At 38.0% G+C, this 19,689-nt stretch overlaps 1 protein-coding gene across 10 annotated transcripts in view; it reads right to left on the reverse strand.

The window, feature by feature from the left end:
- The window catches only part of Prrg1 (proline rich and Gla domain 1), a 112,349-nt gene that overhangs the window by 24,542 nt on the left and 68,118 nt on the right, over positions 1-19,689 (reverse strand). For 6 of the 10 annotated variants that reach the window (XM_006256963.4, XM_063280140.1, XM_063280139.1 and 3 more), the window contains exon 3: positions 10,029-10,101. The exons of the other annotated variants lie outside the window; for them this stretch is intronic. Coding sequence is in view for 3 of the 6 variants with exons in the window: in XM_063280140.1 (XP_063136210.1) it covers positions 10,029-10,035 (7 nt within the window). In the remaining 3 variants the exon portion in view is untranslated. The remainder of the gene's footprint in view (positions 1-10,028; positions 10,102-19,689) is intronic. 10 annotated transcript variants of the gene reach the window in all.

The following is a 19,689-nucleotide window of genomic DNA, read 5'->3' on the forward strand; positions in this document are numbered from 1 at the left end:
TTCCAGAATGGTTTTACCAGTCTGCAATCCCACCAACAATGGAGGAGTGTTCCTCTTTCTCCACATCCTCGCCAGCATCTGCTGTCACCTGAGTTTTTGATCTTAGCCATTCTCACTGGTGTGAGGTGAAATCTCAGGGTTGTTTTGATTTGCATTTCCCTTATGACTAAAGATGTTGAACATTTCTTTAGGTGTTTCTCAGCCATTCGGCATTCCTCAGCTGTGAATTCTTTGTTTAGCTCTGAACCCCATTTTTTAATAGGGTTATTTGTTTCCCTGCGGTCTAACTTCTTGAGTTCTTTGTATATTTTGGATATAAGGCCTCTATCTGTTGTAGGATTGGTAAAGATCTTTTCCCAATCTGTTGGTTGCCGTTTTGTCCTAACCACAGTGTCCTTTGCCTTACAGAAGCTTTGCAGTTTTATGAGATCCCATTTGTCGATTCTTGATCTTAGAGCATAAGCCATTGGTGTTTTGTTCAGGAAATTATTTCCAGTGCCCATGTGTTCCAGATGCTTCCCTAGTTTTTCTTCTATTAGTTTGAGTGTGTCTGGTTTGATGTGGAGGTCCTTGATCCACTTGGACCTAAGCTTTGTACAGGGTGATAAGCATGGATCGATCTGCATTCTTCTACATGTTGACCTCCAGTTGAACCAGCACCATTTGCTGAAAATGCTATCTTTTTTCCATTGGATAGTTTTGGCTCCTTTGTCAAAAATCAAGTGACCATAGGTGTGTGGGTTCATTTCTGGGTCTTCAATTCTATTCCATTGGTCTATCTGTCTGTCTCTGTACCAATACCATGCAGTTTTTATCACTATTGCTCTGTAATACTGCTTGAGTTCAGGGATAGTGATTCCCCCTGAAGTCCTTTTACTGTTGAGGATAGTTTTAGCTATCCTGGGTTTTTTGTTATTCCAGATGAATTTTCAAATTGTTCTGTCTAACTCTTTGAAGAATTGGATTGGTATTTTGATGGGGATTGCATTGAATCTGTAGGTCACTTTTGGTAAAATGGCCATTTTTACTATATTAATCCTGCCAATCCATGAGCATGGGAGATCTTTCCATCTTCTGAGGTCTTCTTCAATTTCTTTCTTCAGTGTCTTGAAGTTCTTATTGTACAGATCTTTTACTTGCTTGGTTAAAGTCACACCGAGGTACTTTATATTATTTGGGTCTATTATTAAGGGTGTCGTTTTCCTAATTTCTTTCTCGGCTTGTTTCTCTTTTGTGTAGAGGAAGGCTACTGATTTATTTGAGTTAATTTTATACCCAGCCACTTTGCTGAAGTTGTTTATCATCTTTAGTAGTTCTCTGGTGGAACTTTTGGGATCACTTAAATATACTATTATATCATCTGCAAATAGTGATACTTTGACTTTTTTTTTCCAATCTGTATTCCCTTGATCTCCTTTTGTTGTCTGATTACTCTGGCTAGAACTTCAAGAACTATACTGAATAAGTAGGGAGAGAGTGGGCAGCCTTGTCTAGTCCCTGATTTTAGTGGGATTGCTTCAAGTTTCTCTCCATTTAGTTTAATGTTAGCAACTGGTTTGCTGTATATGGCTTTTACTATGTTTAGGTATGGGCCTTGAATTCCTATTCTTTCCAGGACTTTTATCATGAAGGGGTGTTGAATTTTGTCAAATGTTTTCTCAGCATCTAATGAAATGATCATGTGGTTTTGTTCTTTCAGTTTGTTTATATAATGGATCACGTTGATGTTTTTCCGTATATTAAACCATCCCTGCATGCCTGGGATGAAGCCTACTTGATCATGGTGGATGATTGTTTTGATGTGCTCTTGGATTCGGTTTGCCAGAATTTTATTGAGTATTTTTGCGTCGATATTCATAAGGGAAATTGGTCTGAAGTTCTCTTTCTTTGTTGGATCTTTGTGTAGTTTAGGTATAAGAGTAATTGTGGCTTCATAGAAGGAATTCGGTAGTGCTCCATCTGTTTCAATTTTGTGGAATAGTTTGGATAATATTGATATGAGGTCTTCTATGAAGGTCTGATAGAATTGTGCACTAAACCTGTCTGGACCTGGGCTCTTTTTGGTTGGGAGACCTTTAATGACTGCTTCTATTTCCTTAGGAGTTATGGGGTTGTTTAACTGGTTTATCTGTTCCTGATTTAACTTCGGTACCTGGTATCTGTCTAGGAAATTGTCCATTTCCTGTAGATTTTCAAGTTTTGTTGAATATAGGCTTTTATAGTAAGATCTGATGATTTTTTGAATTTCCTCTGAATCTGTAGTTATGTCTCCCTTTTCATTTCTGATTTTGTTAAATTGGACGCACTCTCTGTGTCCTCTCGTTAGTCTGGCTAAGGGTTTGTCTATCTCGTTGATTTTCTCAAAGAATCAACTTTTGGTTCTGTTGATTCTTTCTATGGTCCTTTTTGTTTCTACTTGGTTGATTTCAGCTCTGAGTTTGATTATTTCCTGCCTTCTACTCCTCCTGGGTGTATTTGCTTCTTTTTGTTCTAGAGCTTTTAGGTGTGCTGTCAAGCTGCTGACATATGCTCTTTCCTGTTTCTTTCTGCCGTCACTCAGCGCTATGAGTTTTCCTCTTAGCACAGCTTTCATTGTGTCCCCTAAGTTTGGGTATGTTGTACGTTCATTTTCATTAAATTCTAAAAAGTCTTTAATTTCTTTCTTTATTTCTTCCTTGACCAGGTTATCATTGAGTAGAGCACGTATATGTGGGCATTCTTCCTTTATTGTTATTGAAGACCAGTTTTAGGCCGTGGTGGTCCGATAGCACACATGGGATTATTTCTATCTTTCTGTACCTGTTGAGGCCCGTTTTTTGACCAATTATATGGTCAATTTTGGAGAAAGTACCATGAGGAGCTGAGAAGAAGGTATATCCTTTTGCTTTAGGATAGAATGTTCTATAAATATCTGTTAAGTCCATTTGGCTCATGACTTCTCTTATGGAGTAGACATTTTAATATCAAATAAAATCAATTTTCAACTAAAAGTCATCAAAAAAGATAAGGAAGGACACTTCATATTCATCAAAGGAAAAATCCACCAAGATGAACTCTCAATCCTAAATATCTGTGCTCCAAATGCAAGGGCATCCACATTCATAAAAGAAACCTTATTAAAGCTCAAATCACACACTGCACCTCACACAATAATAGTAGGAGATTTCAACACCCCACTCTCATCAATGGACAAATCATGGAAACAGAAATTAAACACAGACATAAAGAGACTAACAGAAGTTATGAACCAAATGGATTTAATAGATATTTATAGAATATTTCATCCTAAAACAAAAGAATATACCCTCTTCTTTGCACCTCATGGGGCCTTCTCCAAAACTGACCATATATTCAGTCAGAAGACAGGCTTCAACAGACATAAGAAGATAGAAATAACCCCATGCATCCTATCAGATCACCAAAGACTAATGTTGGTCTTCAATAACAATGAAAAGGAAAGAAAGCCCACATATACATGGAAGTTGAACAACTCTCTACTCAATGACAACTTGGTCAAGGAAGAAATAAAGAATTTAAAGACTTTTTAGAATTTAATGAAAATGAAGGTACAACATACCGAAACTTATGGGGCACAATGAAAGCTGTGCTAAGAGGAAAACTCATAGCTCTGAATGTCTTCAAAAAGAAACAGGAGAGAGCATATATCAGCAGCTGGACAGCTCACCTGAAAGCTCTAGAACAAAAAGAAGCAAATACACCCAAGAGGAGTAGAAGACAGGATATAATCAAACTCAGGGCTGAAATCAACCAAGTTGAAACAAAAAGGACTATACAAAGAACCAACAAAACCAGAGAAAATCAACGAGATAGATAATCTGTTAGCCAGATTAACCAGAGGGCACAGAGAGAGTATCGAAATAATAATAAAAAAAATCAGAAATGAAAACGGAGACATTACAGCAGAATCTGAGGAAATTCAAAAAATCATCAGAACCCACTACAAAAGCCTATATTCAACAAAACTGGAAAATCTGGATTAAATGGACAATTTTCTAGTCAGATAACAGTTACCAAAGTTAAATCAGGGTCACATAAACCATCTAAATAATCCCATAACTTCTAAAGACATAGAAGCAGTTATTAAAATTTTCCCAACCAAAAAAAAGCCCAGTACCAGATGGGTTTAGTGCAGAATTCTATCAGAACTTCATAGAAGACCTCATACAAATTACTCCACAAAACAGAAACAGAAGGAGCACTACCCAATACTGCTTATACCTAAACCACAAAAAGATCCAACAAATAAAGAGAACTTCAAACCAATTTCCCTTATAAGTATTGATGCAAAAATACTCAATACAATTCTCAAAAATGGAATCCAAAAACACATCAAAATGATCATCAGGATGAAGTGAGCTTCATACCAGGGATGCAGGGATGGTTCAATATAGAGAAATGTGTCAACTTAATTCACTCTGTAAACAAACTCAAAGAAAAAAAGCACATGATCATCTCATTAGATGCTTAGAAAGCATTTGACAACATTCAGCATTCCTTCATGATAAAAATCTTGGAGAGATCAGGAATTCAAGGCCCATACCTAAACATAGTAAAAGTAATATACAGCAAACCAGTTGCCAACATTAAACTGAATGGAGAGAAACTTGAAGCAATCCCATTAAAATCAGAGAGTAGATAAGGCTTCCCACTCTCTCCATACTGATACAATATAGTACTTGAAGTCCTAGCCAGAGCAATCAGGCAACAAAAGGAGGTCAAAGGAATACAGATTGGAAAGGAAGAAGTCAAAATATCAGTATTTGCATATGATATGATAGTATACTTAAGTGACACCAAAAATTCACCAGCAAAATACTGAGCCACATAAACAACTTCAGCAAAGTGGCTGTGTATAAAATTAACTCAAACAAATCAGTAGCCTTCCTCTACTCAAAGGATAAACAGGCTAAGAAAGAAATTAGGGAAAGACACAATTGACACCATTCATAATACTCTCAAATAACATAAAATACGTCAGTGTGACTCTAACCAAGCAAGTGAATGATCTGTATGACAAGAACTTCAAGTCTCTGAGGAAAGACTTCCCACGCGCATGGATTGGCAGGATTAATATAGTAAAAATGGCCATTTTGTCGAAAGCGATCTACAGATTCGATGCAATCCCTATCAAAACTCCAATTCAATTCTTCATACAGTTAGAAAGAGCAATTTGCAAATTCATTTGGAATAACATAAAAACCCAGGATAGAGAAAAGTATACTCAACAATTAAAGAACTTCTATGGGAATCACAATCCTTGACCTCAAGCAGTATTACAGAGCAATAGTGATAAAAACTCTATAATATTAGTACCGAAACAGGCAGGCCTATGAGTGGATTAGAGTTGAACACTGAGAAATGAACCCACATACCTATGGTCACTTGATCTTTGACAAAGGAGCTAAAACTATCCAATGTATAAAGGGTAGCATATTCAGCAAATGGTTGTGGTTCAACCAGAGGTCAGAATGTAGAAGAATGCAAATCAACCAATTCTTATCTCCCTGTACAAAATTTAAGTCCACATGGATCCAGGGCATCCATACAAAACCAGATACACTCAATCTATTAGATGAAAATTGGGGAAGAGCGTCAAACACATGGGCACTGGGGAAAATTTCCTGAACAAAACACCAATGGCTTATGCTCTAAGATCAAGAATCGAAAAATGGGATCTCATAACACTGCAAAGCTTCTGTAAGGCAAAGAACATTGTTGATAGGACAAAACAGCAACCAATAGATTGGGAAAAGATCTTTACCAATCCTACAACTGATAGGGGGCTTATATCCAAAATATACAAAGAATTCATGAACTTAGACTGCAGGGAGACAAATAACCCTATTAAAAATGGGGTTCAGAGCTAAACAAAGAATTCACAGCTGAGGAATGCCGAATGGCTGAGAAAAACCTAAAGAAATGTTCAACATCTTTAGTCATAAGGGAAATGCAAATCAAAACATCCCTGAGATTTCACCTCATACCAGTGAGAATGGCTTAAGATCAAAAACTCAGGTGACAGCAAATAATGGCAAGGATGTGGAGAAAGAGGAACACTTCTCCATTGTTGGTGGGATTGCAGACTGGGTACAACCATTCTGGAAATCAGTCTGGAGGTTCCTCAGAAAATTGGACATTGCACTACCTGAGGACCCAGCTATACCTCTCTTGGGCATATACCCAAAAGATGCCCCAACATATAACAAAGACACATGATTAACTATGTTCATAGCAGCCTTATTTATAATTGCCAGAAACTGGAAAGAAGCCAGATGCCCTTCAACAGAGGAATGGATACAGAAAATGTGGTACATCTACACAATGGAATATTACTCAGCTATCAAAAACCATGACTTTATGAAATTCATAGGCAAATGGAGGGAACTGGAAAATATAATCCTGAGTGAGGTAACCCAATCAGAGGAAAACACACATGGTATGAACTCATTGATAAGTGGCTATTAGCCAAATGCTTGAATTACCCTAGATGCACAGAACACATGAAACTTAAGAATGATGACCAAAATGTGAATGCTTTACTCCTTCTTTAAAAGGGGAACAAGAATACCCTTGGCTGGGAATAGGGAGGCAAAGTTTAGAACAGAGGCAGAAGGAACACCCATTCAGAGCCTGCCCCACATGTGGCCCATACATATACAGCCACCAAACTAGATAAGATGGATGAAGCAAAGAAGTGCAGGCTGACAGGAACCAGATCTAGAGCTCTCCTGAGAGACACACCCAGAATACAGCAAATATATAGGCGAATGCCATCATTAAACCACTGAACTGAGAACGCGACCCTAGTTGAAGGAATCAGAGAAAGAACTGGAAGAGCTTGAAGGAGCTCGAGACCCCTTATGAACAACAATGCCAACCAACCAGTGCTTCCAGGGACTAAGCCACTACCCAAAGACTATACATGGACTGACCCTGGACTCCAACTGCATACGTAGCAATGAATAGCCTAGTAAGAGCACCAGTGGAAGGGGATGCCCTTGGTCCTGGCAAGACTGAACCCCCAGTGAACGTGATTGTTGGGGGGAGGGTGGTAATGGGGGGAGGATGGGGATGGGGACACCCATATAGAAGGGGCGGGGGAAGGGTTCGGGGGATGTTGGCCAGGAAATAGGGAAGGGGAATAACAATTGAAATGTAAATAAGAAATACTCATGTTAATAAAGATGAAAAAAATACAATTGGTTATGCTCATAAAACTGCAAAGCTTCTGTAAGACAAATGACACTGTCATTACGGCAAAATGGCAACCAACAGATTGGGTAAAGATCTTTAACAATCCTACATCCAATAGAGGGCTAATGTACCATATATACAAATATGACACTGTCATTATGGCAAAATGGCAACCAACAGATTGGGTAAAGATCTTTAACAATCCTACATCCAATAGAGGGCTAATGTACCATATATACAAATAACACAAGAAGTTATACTCCAGAGAGCCAAATAACCCAATTAAAAATGGTGTACAGAGCTAAGCAAAGAATTCTCAGCTGAAGAATATTGAATGTCTGAGAAGTACTTAAAGAAATGTTCAATATCCTTAGTCATCAGGGAAATGCAAATCAAAGTAGCACTAAGATTCCACCTCACATCAGTCAGAATGGCTAAGATCAAAAACTCAGGTAATAACAGATGCTGGCAAGGATGTGGAGCAAAAGCAACACTCCTCCATTTTTGTTGGGATTGCAAACTGGTACAACAACTCTGGAAATCAGTCTGGAGGTTCCTCAGAAAATTTGACATACCACTACCTGAGGACCCAGCTATACCTCTCCTGGGCCTATACCCAAGAAATGCTCCAACATACAACAAAGACACATGCTCCACTATATTCATAGCAGCCTTATTTATAATAGCCAGAAGCTGCAAAGAACCCAGATGTCCCTCAGCAGAGGAATAGATATAGAAATGTCGTACATTTACACAATGGAGTAGTACTCAACCATTAAAATCAATGACTACATGAAATTCTTTTTATTTTATTTTATTTTTTTGACTACATGAAATTCTTAAGCAAATGGATGGAACTAGAAAATATCATCCTGAGTAACATAGGCGCAAAAGAACACAAAATTGTATGCACTCACTGATAAGTGGATATTAGCCCAAAAGCTTGGAATACCTAAGAAAAAATTCACAGATCATATGAAACACAAGAAGAAGGAAGATCAAATTATGGATTCTTTATTACTTCTTAGAAGGGAGAACAAAATACTCACAAGAGGAGATACAGGGACAAAGAGTGTGGCAGGGACTGAAGAAAAGGTCATCCAGAGACTGCCCCACTTGGTGATCCATCCCATATGCAGTCACCAAACCTAGTCATTATTGCTGATGTCAAGAAGTGCTTGCTGACAGGAGCCTGATAGGGGTGTATCCTGAGAGGCTATGCCAGAGTCCTACTGATACAGGTGAGGATGGCTGCAGCTAACCATTGGCCTGTACAAGGGGACCCCAGTGGAAGAGTTAGAAAAGACTGAAGGAGCTGAAGAGGTTTGCAACACCATAGGAAGAACAACAATATCAACCAATCAAACCCCACCAAAACCTCCCAGGGACTAAACCACCAAACAATGAGTACACATGGAAGGACCTATGACTCCATCCACATATGTGGCAGAGCATGGCATTGTCCAGCATCAATGTGAGGAAAAGTCCTTGGTCCTGTGAAGGCTTGTTTCTATAATGTATGGTAATATCAAGGCATTGAGGTTGGAATGGGTGGCTGGGAATGGGAGCATCCTTATAGAAGCAGGTGGGAGGGGTATGAAAGGGGGAAAAGGGATGACATTTAAAATGTAGATACATAAATATCCAAGAAAAATAAAATTATTTAAAAATATTTCATATCTAAAACCAATACCTGAATACTCAAAAAGATAGTAATTTATTGAGAAAATATAATTTTTCAATATTTCAAAATAAGCTTATACTCTCTTCAAAAAACAAATAAAACAAAATGAAATAAGAGTTTTTCAAATGATTATTTAAATTATTGAGTGAAACCAAAATATACAATAAATACTAGTTCATAAATGTGTTGAAGTTAATCCACAAGTTAGTCAAAATTGGTATCTTAAGCTTTTAAATAGCAAATAATCTTCACTCATGCAAAATTATAGTTGTGAAATTGGTGAGAAACACCAGAGCAGACAGACTAGAGCCTAGCCCGAAGATGGAAAGCTCTCTACTACAGTTCTACTACACTTATCTCATTAGTTTTATCATCTTGGTTCTGATTTTATTGATGGAGACAGTATTAAACATTGACATTTTAAAGTGAACAACATTGTTTGTCTTGGGGTATAATTACTAAACAATACTATATACAATGAGAATGTAGCAACTCAAGATAAGGACCAGACTGACCTCTGCTCTCGAGGACAAAGATTAAAGAAACAAAGAATTCCACAGAAAGACTTAACACAATGGGTTCTGTTGGTGCTCAGAAAACAGGCAAATTTTTCTATGGGGTGTGTATGCTTTGGAGGTGGAAAGAGAAAGACCCATGAAAATTATCTGAGTTGGTTTTGTAAGGAGTAGCAGGATGGGGACATGTAGAAATGGTGGTAACATATGTACTGGGAAAACAGAAGTGAACAAAAATTTGAATTAAGAAAACAGGGGAATTAAAGCAGCTCATAGATAGGGTTCAAGTAGAAAATAGCTGGGAAATTAAAGCAGGATACTTAGCAAATTGCTGTGTCATGGAGGTGCCTCATTTTAAACTACCACAATTGAAATATTTAATGGTCTTTTGGGGTTTATTAATACAATACTAGAAACTAAGATATAACAACAGAAGAGAGTAGGGTAATAGAAGGGGAAAATATAAATGGAAAGGTTTTGAAAAGGTCCCTTCAGATAGACAGGTTAAGAGATACTAAGATTGCTTTAGAATGATGACTGCAAAATGAATGGAAAGGAAAGGTCAGAAATGAAAGCTAAGATTACAAAGTAATCTCTGTGGCCACTTCACTCACCATGCATCTTTCTCTTCAGTCAAACTAAATCTAATCAGCAGGGTGGATGGAGTGCATCTTTGATCCCAGCATTCTAAAGGCAGAAGCAGGCAGATTTCTGTGAGTTCCAGGCCAGCCAAAGCTATATCATGAGCCCCCATCTCAAAAACAAACAACAAAATGCCCAAATCTTGTCAGTCTACAAACTGACCCTTTTGGGTCTACACAATTTTTCACCTAATACTTGCTTTGCTTGATGAACTCCTTTTCTAATGTAACACTTCAACTTATTAGACAGGTTTACTATGGAATCTAAGTAAAGTTTGGATAGAGAAATCAATCATACTCATGATTTGGGCATTCTGACAACACATTTGTTCCCCTTCAAGGGTATAACATGATTAGGAGTACCAAGTATTATTAATGTTTTGGTTCAATGTCTGTGTTTTGTACCACCTAGTAAAGAATTCAGTGTAGAACATGATTCAGTAAGTATAGAGAAAATAGGAGATGCACCTAACCCTCAGGAGACTGGAGGCCCCAGGAAGTTTAGAGATCCGGTGGGATGGGTGGGGTAGGGATGTCCTCGTGTTGACAGGGGGGCAGGGAGGAGGTATGGGGTATAGAATATACAGAGGGTGGATCAGGATGGGAATAAAATCTGGAGTGTAAACAATAAATAAATAAATAAATAAATAAATAAATAAATAAATAAATAAATAAGAGAAACCTGAAGACTCAAGGAAAGGATAAGCATAGGCTTCTAATTATTATATGCCTCAATATTAATGTCTATATGATATATGACACTTCCACTCACATTTATTGCATATAACTTTCTGCTTTTCAGCTAAGGAAAATTATCTTTCAAATTTTATAAAATGGTTCTCTTCATTTTTCACTGAGAGAATACATTCTCTTGTTTTATAAAATCTCTCTGATTTCTTTTAGTACAATGGTTGTGAACCTTCCTAAGGCTATGACCCTTTAATACGATTTCTCATATTATGCTGACTCCAACCATACAGTTATTTTCATTGCTATTTCTTAACCATAATTTGGCTACTTTTATGAATCATAATGTGACACAAAATAGGCAATAATCAGGGGCATGAAAATTGAAATGTCATGATTATTTTTCTATCTTTCCACCTTTATTAAATTGGGTATTTCTTATTTACATTTCAAATATACCCTTTCCCAGTTTCTATGCTAACATCCCCCTAATCCCTCCCCCTCCCATTATACATGTGTGTTCCCCTCCCAATCCTCCCCCCATTACCACACTCCCCACAAGAATCCCACTCACTGGGGGTCCAGCCTTGGCAGGACCAAGGGCTTCCCTTTCCACTGGTGCACTTACTAGGCTGTTTATTGCTACCTATGCAGTTGGAGCCCAGGGTCAGTCCATGTATATAGTCTTTGGGTTGTGGCTTAGTCCCTGGAAGCTCTGGTTGGCTGGCATGGTTGTTCACATGGGGGTCTCAAGTTCCTTCAGCCCTTGCAGTCCTTTCTCTGATTCCTTCAATGGGGTTCCCGTTCTTGGTTCAATGGTTTGCTGCTGACAATCGCCTATGTATTTGCCATATTCTGGCTGTGTCTCTCAGGAGGGATCTACATCCAGTTCCTGTCAGCCTGCACTTCTTTGCTTCGTCCATCTTATCAGTTTGGTGGCTATATATGTATGGGCGACATGTGGGGCAGGCTCTGAATGGGTGTTCCTTCAGCCTCTGTTCTAAACTTTGCCTCCCTATTCCCTCCCAAGGGTATTCTTGCTCCTCTTTTAAAGAAGGACTGAAATGTCCAAATTTTGGTCATCCTTCTTGAGTTTCATGTGTTCTGTGCATTCTAGGGTAATTCGAGCACTTGGGCTAATATCCACTTATCAGTGAGTGCATACCATGGGTGTTTTTCTGGGATTGGGTTACCTCACTCAGGTTTATATTTTCCAGTTCCATCATTTTCCTATCAATTTCATATAGTCATGTTTTTGATAGTTGAGTAGTATTCCGTTGTATAGATTTTCTGTATCCACATTTTCTGTATCCATTCCTCTGTTGAAGGACATCTGGGTTCTATTCAGCTTCTGGCTACTCTAAATAAGGCAGCTATGAACATAGGGGAGCACATGTCTTTGTTATATGTTGGGGCATCTTTTGGGTATATGCCCAAGAGAGGTATAGCTGGGCCTCAGGTAGTTCAATGTCCAATTTTCTGAGGAACCTCCAGACTGATTTCCAGAATGGTTGTACCAGTCTGCAATCCCACCAACAATGGAGGAGTGTTCCTCTTTCTCCACATCCTCATCAGCATCTGCTGTCACCTGAGTTTTTGATCTTAGCCATTCTCACTGGTGTGAGGTGAAATCTCAGGGTTGTTTTGATTTGCATTTCCCTTATGACTAAAGATGTTGAACATTTCTTTAGGTGCTTCTCAGCCATTCGGCATTCCTCAGCTGTGAATTGTTTGTTTAGCTCTGAACTCCATTTTTTAATAGGGTTTTTTTTGTCTCCCTGCAGTCTAACTTCGTGAGTTCTTTTTATATTTTGGATATAAGCCCACTATCAGTTGTAGGATTGGTAAAGATCTTTTCCCAATCTGTTGGTTGCCGTTTTGTCCTAAAAACAGTGCCCTTTGCCTTATAGAAGCTTTGTAGTTTTATGAGATCCCATTTTTCGATTCTTGATCTTAGAGCATAAGCCACTGGTGTTTTGTTCAGGAAATTTTCTCCAGTGCCCATGTGTTCGAGATTCTTCCCCACTTTTTCTTCTATTAGTTTGAGTGTATCTGGTTTTATGTGGAAGTCCTTGATCCACTTGGACTTAAAATTTATACAGAGTGATAAAAAAGGATCGATCTGCATTCTTCTACATGCTGACCTCCAGTTGAAACAGCACCATTTGCTAAAAATGCCATCTTTTTTCCACTGGATTGTTTTGGCTCTTTTGGCAAAGATCAAGTGACCATAGGTTTGTCGGTTCATTTCTGGGTCTTTGATTCTGTTCCAATGGTCTATCTGCCTGTCTGTGTACCAGTACCATACAGTTTTTATCACTATTGCTCTGTAATACTGCTTGAGTTCAGGGATAGTGATTCCCCCAGAAGTCCTTTTATTGTTGAGGATAGTTTTAGCTATCCTGGGTTTCTTGTTATTCCAGATAAATTTGCAAATTTTTCTGTCTAACTCTATGAAGAATTGGATTGGTATTTTGATGGGGATTGCATTGAATCTATAGATCGCTTTTGGTAAAATGGCCATTTTTACTATATTAATCCTGCCAATCCATGAGCATGGGAGATCTTTCCATCTTCTGAGGTCTGCTTCCATTTCTTTCTTCAGAGGCTTGAAGTTCTTATCATATAGATCTTTCACTTGCTTGGTTAAAGTCACACCGAGGTATTTTATATTATTTGGGCCTATTGTGAAAGGTGTTGTTTCCCTAATTTCTTTCTAGACTTGTTTCTTTTTTGTGTAGAGGAAGACTGATTTATTTCAGTTAATTTTATACACAGCCACTTTGCTGAAGTTGTTTATCAGCTTTAGTAGTTCTCTAGTGGAACTTTTGGGATCACTTAAATATACTATCCTATCATCTGCAAATAGTGATATTTTGAGTTCTTCCTTTCCAATCTGTATCCCTTTGATCTCCTTTTGTTGTCTGATTGCTCTGGCTAGGATGTCTAGAACTAAATTGAATAAGTAGGGAGAGAGTGATTTTAGTGGGATTGCTTCAACTTTCTTTCCATTTAGTATAATGTTAGTTACTGGTTTGCTGTATACGGCTTTTACTATGTTTAGGTATCGGCCTTGAATTCCTGTTCTTTCCAGGACTTTTATCAAGAAGGGGTTTTGAATACCATGAATGCTTTCTCTGCATCTAATGAAATGATCATGCAGTTTTTATCTTTCAGTTTGTTTATATAGTGGATTATGCTGATGTTTTTAAGTATGTTAAACCATCCCTTCATCCCTGGGATGAAGCCTACTTGATCATGATGAATGATTGTTTTGATGTGCTCTTGGATTCGGTTTGTAAGTATTTTATCGAGTATTCTTGTGTTGATATTCATAAGGGAAATTGGTCTAAAGTTCTCTTTCTTTGTTGGGTCTTTGTGTGGTTTAGGTATAAGAGTAATTGTAGCTTAATAGAAATAATTCAGTAGCGATCCATCTGTTTCAATTTTGCAGAATAGTTTGGATAATATGGGTATGAGGTCTTCTATGAAGGTCTGATAGAATTCTGCACTAAACCCATCTGGACCTGGGCTCTTTTTGGTTGGGAGAATTTTAATGGCTGCTTCTATTTCTTTAGGAGTTATGGGGTATTAAATGGTTTATCTGTTCCTGATTTAACTTTGGTACCTGGTATCTATCTAGGTAATTGTCCATTTCCTCCAGATTTTCAAGTTTTATTGAATATAGGCTTTTGTAGTAGGATCTTATGATTTTTTGAATTTCCTCTGATTCTGTTGTTATGTCTCCCTTTTCATTTCTGACTTTGTTAATTTGGACACACCCTCTGTGTCCTCTGGTTAGTCTGGCTAAGGGTTTATCTATCTTGTTGATTTTCTCAAAGAACCAGCTTCTGGTTCTTTTGATTATTTGTATAGTCCTTTCTGTTTCTACTTGGTTGATTTCAGCTCTGAGTTTGATTATTTCCTGCCTTCTACTCTTCCTGGGTGTATTTGCTTCTTTTTCTTCTATAGCTTTTAGGTGTGCTGTCAAGCTGCTGATATATGGTCTCTCCTGTTTCTTTCTGCAGACACTCAGAGCTATGAGTTTTCCTCTTAGCACAGCTTTCATTGTGTCGCATAAGTTTGGGTATGTTGTACCTTCATTTTCATTAAATTCTAAGAAGTCTTTAATTTCTTTATTTCTTCCTTGTGCAGGTTATCATTGAATAGAGCATTGTTCAACTTCCATGTATATGTGGGCCTTCTTTCCTTATTGTTATTGAAGACCAGCTTTAGCCCGTGGTGGTCTGATAGGATGCATGGGATTATTTCTATCTTTCTTTGTGTGTTGAGGCCTGTTTTGTGCCCGATTATATGGTCAATTTTAGAAAAAGTACCATGAGGTAGTGAGACGAATGTATATCCTTTTGTTTTAGGATAGACTGTTCTATAAATATATGTTAAGTTCATTTGGTTCATGGCTTTGGTTAGTCTGTCTATGTCTCTGTTTAATTTCTTTTTACCATGATCTGTCCATTTATGAGAGTGGGGTATTGAAATCTCCTATTATTATTGAGTGAGGTGCAATGTGTGCTTTGAGCTTTAGTAAGGTTTCTTTTATGTATGTAGGTGCCCTTGTATTTGGAGCATAGATATTTAGTATTGAGAGTTCATCTTGGTGGATTTTTCCTTTGATGAATATGAAGCGGCCTTCCTTATCTTTTTTGATGACTTTTGGTTGAATATCGATTTTATTCAATATCAGAATGGCTACTTCAGCTTGCTTCTTTTGACCATTTGCTTGTAAAGTTGATTTCCAGCCTTTTACTCTGAGGTACTGTCTGTCTTTGTCTCTGAGTTGTGTTTCCTGTAGGCAGCAAAATACTGGGTCCTCATGATGTATCCAGTTTTTTTTTTTTTTTTTTTGGTTCTTTTTTTTTTGGAGCTGGGGACTGAACCGAGGGCCTTGCGCTTCCTAGGCAAGCGCTCTACCACTGAGCTAAATCCCCAACCCCACGTATCCAGTTTTTTAATCTGTGTCTTTTTATTGGGGAATTGAGTTCATTGATGTTGAGAACATTTTTAGGAATAGTGATTGTTATTTCCTGTTATCTTTGTATTTAGAGGTGAGATTATGTTTGTGTGCTTGTCTTCTCTTTGTTTTGTTCCAAAACCATTATTTCCTTGTTTTTTCTAGGGTGTAGCTTCCCTCCTTGCGTTGGGCTTTACCATTTATTATCCTTTGTAGGGTTGGATTTGTAGAAAGATATTATGTAAATTTGGATCTGTCATGGGATATCTTGGTTTTTCCATCTATGTGAATTGAGAGCTTTGCAGGATACAGTAACCTGGGCTGGCATTTGTGTTCTCTTAGGGTCTGTATGACATCTGTCCAGGATCTTCTGGCTTTCATAGTCTCTGGTGAGAAGTCTGGTGTGATTCTGACAGGTCTGCCTTTATATGTTACTTGACCTTTTTCCCTTACTGCTTTTAATATTCTTCTTTGTTTTGTGCATTTGGTGTTTTGACTATTATGTGATGGGAGGATTTTCTTTTCTGGTCCAATCTATTTGGAGTTCTGTAGGCTTTTTGTATGTTTCTGGGCATCTCTTTCTTTAGGTTAGGGGAGTTTTCTTCTATCATTTTGTTGAAGATATTTACTGGTCCTTTGAGCTGGGAGTTTTCACTCTCTTCTATACCTATTATCCTTAGGTTTGATCTTCTCATTGTGTCCTGCATTTCCTGTATATTGTGAACCAGTAGCTTTTTCTAGTTTGCATTATCTTTGACAGTTGTGCCGATGATTTCTATGAAATCTTCTGCTCCTCTGTTTCTCTCTTCTATCTCTTGCATTCTGTTGGTGATGCTTGTATCTACTGCTCCTTGTCTCTTTCTTTTGTTTTCTATATCCAGGGTTGTCTCCCTTTGTGCTTTCTTTATTGTTTTTATTTCCATTTTCAATCCCTTCACCTGTTTGATTGTGTTTTCTTGTAATGCTTTCAGTGATTTTTGTGTTTCCTCTCCAAGGGCTTCTACTTATTTACTAGGGTTTTCCTGCATTCCTCCAAAGGACTTCTTTAAGTCTGTCTTAAAGTCCTCCATCATCAGGTTCAAATATGATTTTAAATCTAGATCTTGGTTTTCTGGTGTGTTTGTATAATCAGTGATTGCTTTGGTGGGAGAATTGGGCTCTGATGATGCCATGTAGTCGTGGTTTCTGTTGCTCGGGTTCCTGCGCTTGCCTCTTGTCATCAGGTTGTCTCAGGTTTACCTTGTTCTATTATTTCTAGGAGTGGCTTGACAGTCCTATAGGCCTGTGTGTCAGGGGTGCTGTAGAACTGTTTTCCTGTTTTCTTTCAGCCAGTTATGGGAACAGAGTTTTCTGTTTTCTGGCATGTAGTTGTTCCTGTCTACTGGCTTTCAGCTGTTCCTGTGGATGTGTGTCCTGAGTCCACCAGGCAGGTCACTTGGAGCAGAAAAGTTGATCTTACCTCTGGTCTCAGGCCTGAAGTCGCTCCTCAGGGCTGGGATTTAGCTCTCCGTGAGGGCAGCAGCCAGGAATGCCTGCCCCTACTGTATCCCTGTGCACAGGGTCCCTGATGGCGGTAGGTGTTTTCCTCTAGAGTCAGAAATGTAGGCAGAGAGTAGTCTCCTCTGGCTTCTCAGGTGTGTCTGCTCCTCTCAAAGTCTAGCTCTCCCTCCCACAGGATTTGGGTGCAGGGAGCTGTTTGACCGAGTCCCTTCAGTTCTGGGCGCAGTCTGGACCGCAGTGCTCCTGCAGCTTGAGTGCCCCTATCTTCCCGTTCTCAGAGGCCCTATATAGTTTCCTCTTGGGCCAGGGATGTGGGCAAAGGTGGGCAGAAGTGGCGGTCTCTCCTGCCCTGCAGTCTCATGCATGCCTATACTTCTGGGTGATGAGCTCTCTCTCCAACGTGGTTTGGGAGCAGGGAGCTGTGGGCTGGGATCAGTGAGGTTCATTTGCCAGCTTGAAATGTCATGATTAGTAATTACTATTGTGCCATGGTTAAGTATGGAAAAATGAAATACTAGGTAGAAAGGTGTCATCCTAACATTGTTGTAAATTATTACCAGCCCAGGTAGACAATATCTGCATCATTTACTGTACTGCTGGTTTTAGTGACACTGGAAGTATTATGATTACCAAAAGGATTGGTTTACATGCTTTGCTTTATTTTTCTTTCTGCCATCTTTTTGTATTTAAAAGTAAAAGTCTTGTTTGTAGCTCAGGCTGGGCCCATAGTTGGGCTCCTCTTGCCTCAAATTTCCAATTGCTAGAAGCACAGGCATGTGCCTCCATACCTGTGTCCAGTGATCTGTTTTGCTATAAGAGTCCTTACCAGCACCATCAACAAGAAAATCTACATTAACAGAGAAAGGAAACTTTCTGCAAATGAACTGCTGAAAGTGAAAGGCCCTATAGGCTTATTGTCTAGATTTCATGGGTTTCCTATGAAAATATTGTTAAAATGGAAAGAGAAAAGAACTCATTTTTATACTATAGGAAGCTTATATTTGTTTGGGTAACGAATATGACCCAATATCGCAAGGTTAAATAGTGAACAAGGTAGAAAATAAGATACTGTCACAGCAAACAGCTTAGCAAAAACTTGATGACCAGTAAGTAATAAAAGTAATAATATTACTTATGGCAGTTAATCCATGTAAATAAAACAATAGATTTATTCAACTGATAATGAAATATGCTGTGAAAATATGGAATAAACACAGACAGGGCTGGCTTACACTGAGGCTGTCTTAACTCCCTTCAATTATACATTGATGTATGCTTGCTTCAGTATGCTGTGGTGAGTCATGGATATTTGGGGGATATAATCAGGTTTTAAAGTTTCAGAAATTCTTTTGAATGGAACGGAGGACTCGTTTTATAGATGCCAAGTGTTTGTAACAAAGAAATTAAATATCCTTTACTGTAATTTATATTCTTACTTTTATTTTTTAGCTGCCTGTTGATAGACTCATCATTGGAGTTTTAACAACAGGCCACACACAAGAACCTGCTGAGAAATGTAAACTGCATATGCAACAAGTATGTAAAATTTGAGAGTCATGCATAGTTAACAAGAAAAGCAAACTTGGATTAATTATATTTTATTGAATTTAGGTGGATAATACAGGTGACTATTCAAATATTTTATGTTATAATTTTGAATATTAATAATAATATTTTGTTTATTTAGAAGTATTCAAATAAATCAATCTAATGAAGTAAAATATGAGAGATTATGTCCAAATGTGCTACAATCCATTTAATGCTCACTTTACATTGGAAGCCCATTCCTTTATAGAAATCAAGAGTCATTTTATGCTATCCATATCCTCAAGCCAGACTATGAGATTTGAATGTCATATTGAGCATTAGCACTAAAAAGTACAGCAGGGAGATTTAAACTGAACTAAAGCAATATGCTGACAGGAACAGTAGGTGAAAGCTAGTTAATCTGACTGCAAAGGAAAAGAAAATAAAGCCCTTCAGGAGTTATTTAGAGAAAGATCTAACTACTCTCACACTGACAGGTCTCAAAGTAGTAGCTCTCACTATTTTTATCATGGTGAATATGAGTAGCCAATAAAGGATCATATGATGTTCAGGATAATGTTTATAAAGACAGTATGTTTATATGGATTTAATTTAGAACTGTTTGAAGGGGGAAAAAGGTATGGAATTTTGTGCATGCTAGGCCAGTTTCCTGCTTCTAAGCTACAGACCCAATTTAAAAATATTTCTTTAGAAAAATGTGTTTTTTAAATTTTTGTCATATCATCAGGGCTTGAACTAATGCTATACTGCATACTAGGAAAGTTCTCTACTACTGCGCTTCACTCTCAGCTCAGGTTTTCAAACAGTCATCAATCCATAATAGTTATTCAAATGGAAAATTTGTTCCTTAGACGAGATTGTCTAAGTGTTGGTGTATCAGAAACTAAATCTATGATAAGTCCACAAACTATTAAGAAAGCTGATTTT

This window comes from Rattus norvegicus, chromosome X (assembly GCF_036323735.1).
Source record: "Rattus norvegicus strain BN/NHsdMcwi chromosome X, GRCr8, whole genome shotgun sequence".
NCBI lineage: Eukaryota > Metazoa > Chordata > Mammalia > Rodentia > Muridae > Rattus > Rattus norvegicus.